The 6,095-nt window shown below is 53.0% G+C and overlaps 1 protein-coding gene across 1 annotated transcript; it reads right to left on the reverse strand.

Moving 5' to 3' along the window:
- On the reverse strand, positions 1-2,325 carry VOLCADRAFT_117543 (uncharacterized protein; the record flags this gene model as incomplete). Its single annotated transcript, XM_002950377.1, has 4 exons — positions 1-258; positions 645-762; positions 933-1,022; positions 1,777-2,325. Coding segments are annotated over 4 exons (1,015 nt in total), but the record flags the coding sequence as incomplete, so codon positions are not given.
- Positions 2,326-6,095: the final 3,770 nt, after the last annotated feature.

Below are 6,095 nucleotides of genomic sequence, written 5' to 3' on the forward strand. Positions count from 1 at the left end.
CGTACCCGCCGTACCCACCATAGTAACCACCGTATCCACCGTAATAACCGCCGCCAAAACCGTAATAACCAATGCCATAGTAGCCCCCGGCACTGTAGTATCCGCTGCCGAAGCTGTACGACAGCATGACGCCGTACAGAAGGCGGCGTACGGCCTCTGCAGTGTCGTCAAGCATGGAGGCCGCGGCGTCGAGGACCGCATCCAGCCGGAGCGGGTAGGAGTCCATGATACTTGCATCGACTGGCCGTTGGTAGAGCCCTGTGGTGAATGACACGGTTTAGTGGTTTTAGTGATTTTCATCGGTTTTACATTGGTTTCATAATTTCATATGCCTTGGAAGCAGCTGCCTACCTGCCCAGGGAGGACGTGGAAATCCTCCGCACGGCAATGGGCGACGAGTTCAGATGGTGAGGATGGTGGTGGTGGCGGCTGGGGCATCTAAAAATGACTAGCTCTCCCATTTTTCAAAGTTGGATGGTCAGCGCTCTCTGCGGGACTTCCAGCCTAGCTAAATGCCACGTCACGCGCCCGTGCATACACATTTGCATAACCTTGAAATGGGCTTCGCAAGGTGCCGTGCCTGGTACGATATCGTCTGTCGTACAGCTGCATACATATGGTGTCCAGGTGCCGTACGGGCGTACCTTGGTGGAAGCCGTCAATGACTCGGCCCAGCATCTCGCCCCAGCCCTGCTGCGGCCCGTCCTGCCAGCTGTAACCCAGCCACACCACAGCACCGGAGGAGCCCACCCGGGTGAAGGCCTGAGGGCAGGGAGGGATCAAACCGGGGGAAAGGGGGGAGGTTGGGGGACGGGAAGGGCAGCGGTGGCAGGAGATCCATTGCGGGGGGAGTGAGGGGATATGGCAGCGGCAAACCCGCAACTGGCACGTGACACGGTGCACTCTGCGCTCTCTCCCCCTCAGCCACCCACCTGCGCCACCACCTTCATGGAGTCCCCACCCAGGGTGTACAGCGGGTACGACAACGCGTCCGGATCCTCGTGCTTGCACCAGCTGTGAACCTGTACGACGTGTACAGCAAAAAAGGGACGCATTGGGCAATGCAAAACGGAGGCGGAGAGGGGCACGGAAAGGTAACGCACAGGCCAAGAGGCGGCGTATGTGTGACCGTGTTTGGACGCCTCGACTAGGGGTGTGTGGGATATGTGCCTGGTGCCTAATTAGGTGGCGAATTGACGATGCGAACAAAGGGCAGCAGTGCAGGTATGTATGTATGTATGTATGTATGTATGTATGTATGTATGTACGTATGCATGCAAGTATATATGCAAGTATATATGACTTAGATTACACTGTGGGCCGCGAGAGCCGGGGGCCGAAGCCGAAACACAGCGCAAGGGTCGGGAGCACACAGCACAAGTCGGTGAGTTTTGTGTGCTCCCGACCCCGACTCAGACTGCCAACACTCTACGCAGCCACTCTGCAGCCCCTCCATCCGGGGATGGCGCTGCAGTGAAAACACCACGAAGGGCTCTCAGGTCCCGCTAGAGCGAGTATATATGTATGCAAGTATATATGTATGTGATTGCGAATTTGTGAGGAGCTGCATCCTGTGATGGTGAAGGTAGGCAACCAAGGCAGCAGCTTGAAGCCTTAGATAGCCAATTGGAGGTGAATATCGCTGGTGGCCATGAAGGTCGTAACATGCGTAACCTGATAGACGGTGGGTTGATGGATTTCTTGGGTTTCTTGTGGGAAATTTGAGGAACCTGTGAGATGTGACGGGGCACGAGAGGCAGCTGAAGACGAACGGACCTGCTGGTAAGGCGCATCCTCCAGGGTCGATGGCCATGCCACCGACAGGAATTGCTCCGCGTAAGGACTGACCGAGGATATGCCGATTGCAGAGCGAGTGCTGTCCGCAACAAGCTCACAATATTGCCAGCTGCCTTGGTAATCCAAGCTGGCCGCAACAAGGTCTTGCGCGTCGTTTTGATGTCGCGCGGAGCCATGCACGATGACCAGGCCACCACTCTTGACATAAGTAGACAGCGTTCTCGCATCTTCGACATCTTTGTAAGGATTATCACCACTTGCTGCTGGGATGACGAAGGCCGCAGCGCGGGTGCCGCTGATCTCAGGAAAGGAATCAACGCCTGCGACGTACAAGCCCAGCTGCCTCAGCTGTAGTTGTAGGTTTGCGAGCCCATTCGGGTCCCAAGTTTGGTCCAGGACTCCAGAGGTGGTGGAAGAGTACACAGCAACGGTCGTTGCCGTGCGCAAAGGGTGCGCACCGACAGCCATAGCCAGGATGTTCGTAATAAAAGCACACAGCAACATGGTACGCTGGTAATGCATTTTCATGTTGTACAATGTTTTTTTATTTCTTTAAGTTCCGGGTCCTGTGTTTAGAACGAAGGAATGTAGACGGGGAACGCGCAGTCTGTGGTCAGGGGACCAATGCCCTTAATGATTAAATAAGAACATCCATCTTTATGCAACAATTTGCGTAGGTGCGATACCGCTTCAAGTCGGATTGATCCTGTTCCTGATGGACAGCCAACTGTATGTATTGCTGCTACTGCCCCGTCCCAAAGACAGACACGGCATCTCATTCCCGGAAGCTGTCGGGACCCAAAAAGCGAACACAACCAAATTTTAATTTCTCACTTCCTTCTCCTGAGTAGGTTGCACAAAATGACGAGCATAGCTAGAGTTCGCGGGGTTGACTGTCATCCGCAACTTTTGCGAAATGGGCAGAAATTACGAATAAAGCTTGTTAATCAGACACCAGCCAGTAAGGACTACACAAAGATGACGCCCAACCAACTGTGAACTATGTTGGTCCCGTTCGGAGGTTCATGACATGAATATGATCGGACCGCCGTTCGTATCTGGGCGCCAAGGCTTATTGACAGTTGGCCTCCGTCCTTCTTCATGATTAATTTGCGTCAAGGGAATGATGCTGCCCTGTACAATGATAGGCGAGCCTCACGTCAATTCCTTTGAGCCCCTTGTATTAAGTACAAATGAGTATCCGTCAGATCACTTCTATCAAGGAAGTTGGGGCAGCTTCTTATGTTCCGTGGCTTACGATGCGCGGCGCGGAACCGAAGCGCGTGGGGTCACAAACAACAGATGAGCCCGCCCGAGCCAGTAGCTACATATAACCATGATTTTCTTTTAGACAAATATGTCAACCCCTTTCGTCGCTAGGATGCTATACGTCCGCAAGGTCAAACGTAATGTCGACTTGGGACTTCCAAAACTTGGCGGCAGCCATCAGCGCTGTGATCCATACTTGCATCTACCATTGTAAGTTACAAGATAAATTGAACCTGGGTCCATCGCAATAGGCGGTATAGATCTATGTCCTCCTGTCCAAGTTGTTCAAACTGCCCAATATTAATGCCTGCAACCTGGGCCACATAGTTTCGCACATTAGTAGGACAATTACAGGGCTATAGTATGCACTCCCATCAGGCCTTCGTAATCCGTTTTCCACGTCCCTGAGCATGAAGTACGCAGCCGGCAGGTCAGCCGCGGGCCCTGCTGCCTTCCGCATCTCTGGTCCAGCGTGCTTTACACCATCAGAGTGTTAGTACGTGCTGGGCCGGCCAACCGCCCTTGTTGGGCCAACCGGCAACGACTCTATGATAGCGTGCATCTTCGGAACAGCTGATAGTGTCCACAACAGGCAGATGCCCCCATCACAGGTTAAGTGCAGCCTTTAGCTTAATCGGGACGTATTCTGTAAGTCCGTGGTGTATATACGCCTTGTCCAGCATGGCGATATGCATGTCGGGCACTCGATGTGTTTCGACACTGTGGCAGGACACTTGCGGACGCCTGCAACTATTTGCGTTCACGATAGAGTTTACATCCCGAGCCACTACAGGTCCCTCGTGGGCTGCAGATATTGGTTATGAACATGTGGGATAGGGGGAAATCACTCGTGGCCACAAACCTGCCACTCCCCAGCCAACGACGTACGTATGTATGTATGATGTGTGAAACAGGGGGGTATATCTTCACCCGTGGCAGCTACCCTGCGAAACTCTGCCTTCCCCGGTATTTCGGGGCACCCTCATCCAGTCACCCTAGTCAACTTCTCAGTGGATCGCTCAGGTTCCGCACCCACCACCAGCATCCAACGGAATCTGCCGGGTCGACAGCGGCCCAACTCCATTCCTGGTCGGCTGGCAGGTTAACTTTATCCCAGGTCACCACTGTCCATCAACCAGGAGCGCAATACCTTCCACCATCTGAAGGATTTATGACCCTGACAGGTCTCGATCCCGGGATCTCCCGGGGGCAACGGTCGCGCGTAACCAGTAGTGCCAAACCTATGTATGTACGTTTATTCCTACGGACCCTCCGAAATCCAGCGTCGTGGGGTCACGTGCAACCCTTAGGTAAAAACCTTACTGACTGTGTTTCGGTCCTCTCAGTGCCTCTGAGGTCCGTAGCTAACTATTGGCCAGTCTGATCCCGCATGATCTACAGTAACATGTAACACGCCCAGATTGGTTGATTATGCGGGTGACTTATAGCTTACCATCACCACTACCATCACCACTACCACCATCAGAGGTACCTCTGCGAACGTCCCGCCAGCTCGCTTGTCATAACAAGGACATGCAAATTTTGTTGAGCTTGAGCTTGGATGAGTACGTCGGAGAGCCTTTTCAGCCGCCAAAAGAACGGCCGACGAGTTGTATTGGACTCCTTGCAACCAGGGTTCCAATCATTCATTTACGCCACGGAGGCGTGAGGCTGTGATGCACTCACATGCAAAGTTTTCGAAAGCAAGAGACAGCCGGAAGGGTTTAATAAAGGTCAATTTTAGTGATCTCGCGGATGTCGAGAGATGCGAGCTTCGACGTGTACGACGCACGCCACATCTACCTGTCGTGAGGCAACTGAAAATATATATAAACTTGAACAGCGTGCATGATTATTATTCGCATTATTTTGTGGGCCAAGAATTACAGCGTTAAATCCTTATTTCCCTTTTGTGACAACTGTCGAGGATACAGATAGGCTTCGCGCCTCCCGGAGAATTTCGTTCGAGTCTCGCTCGTTTCGGTTGATCCATGTCGTCGCCGATGTGTTACGTTGCCCTAATTGGATTTGGGACGTGAACGGACCATTCAAGGATATAATTGAAGGACGAAGCCCTATATATTGCACATCCATGGTGCAGCGGCCTAACCGTAGCTACGAAGGCCCTGACTGCTGGAAGGAACCTCTAATCAACGCAGCATGGAATGCGCCTCGCAAGACCCAAAGGACGTTATTGGTGCTCCTGGTTTGACCTGGTTTTGCTCCTCGTGCTGGGATGGAAATGGGGGTTCCCTAGCGTACCAACCAGCAGTATAGGATTCCATGCGTGCCATGTCAGCGCTCGCACTTCCAGTATGTGTGTATATGTGCGTGTGTGTGTATATATGTGTGTGTGTTTTTAATGATCTGAGCCGCGATAAGGGAAATATGTGTGTTTGTGTCCGCCTCCCTCATACAAATGGGGGCGTCCTGGGGAGCCGCCAGCTCCGAAGGTTTGGTTGCATAGCCAGGGTAGAGCACGGAACAGCGCCACTTGGCCCACCGGTATCCTTCTCCTTTCCGCAGTCCCGTAGGGGACATGGGGGGGATTGAGTTCCCCTACTAGTTATGGTGGTGTATTGCGGCGGCTTATGATGGTGGGGTGCGGCTGCTTAGCGTTATGCTGGGGCTTAGCCCTCTGAGTCGCGCTTTTCCCCTCTTTCATATTCGCCACATGGCGAAGTATAAGCATTGCATGGGTCTAGCGGCCGAACAAGCGGGCATGAAGGAGGTGCTCCCGCATATCACAACGTTTATCCCGCGTTCGGCGAATCGAAAGCTTATGCAGTTTAGGTTTTGCTGTTGGGCACTGGCGGCTAACAGAGCGTGCAAGGGACGGCGTTATATACCTAGGGTTGACTGGTTGTTGAGTAGACCTCTACCAGAAGGAGCGATAATAACGGCACTAAGAGAGCGTTTGATGAGCGGCTGGGACCATACGCGTCTGACTGTCTTGCCAGAGGAGTACCCATCAGATGGGAAGCAACCGGGAGTGCAAATGGCGAAGTATAAGCACTGGATGGGGCTGC

This window comes from Volvox carteri, assembly GCF_000143455.1.
Source record: "Volvox carteri f. nagariensis unplaced genomic scaffold VOLCAscaffold_18, whole genome shotgun sequence".
NCBI lineage: Eukaryota > Viridiplantae > Chlorophyta > Chlorophyceae > Chlamydomonadales > Volvocaceae > Volvox > Volvox carteri.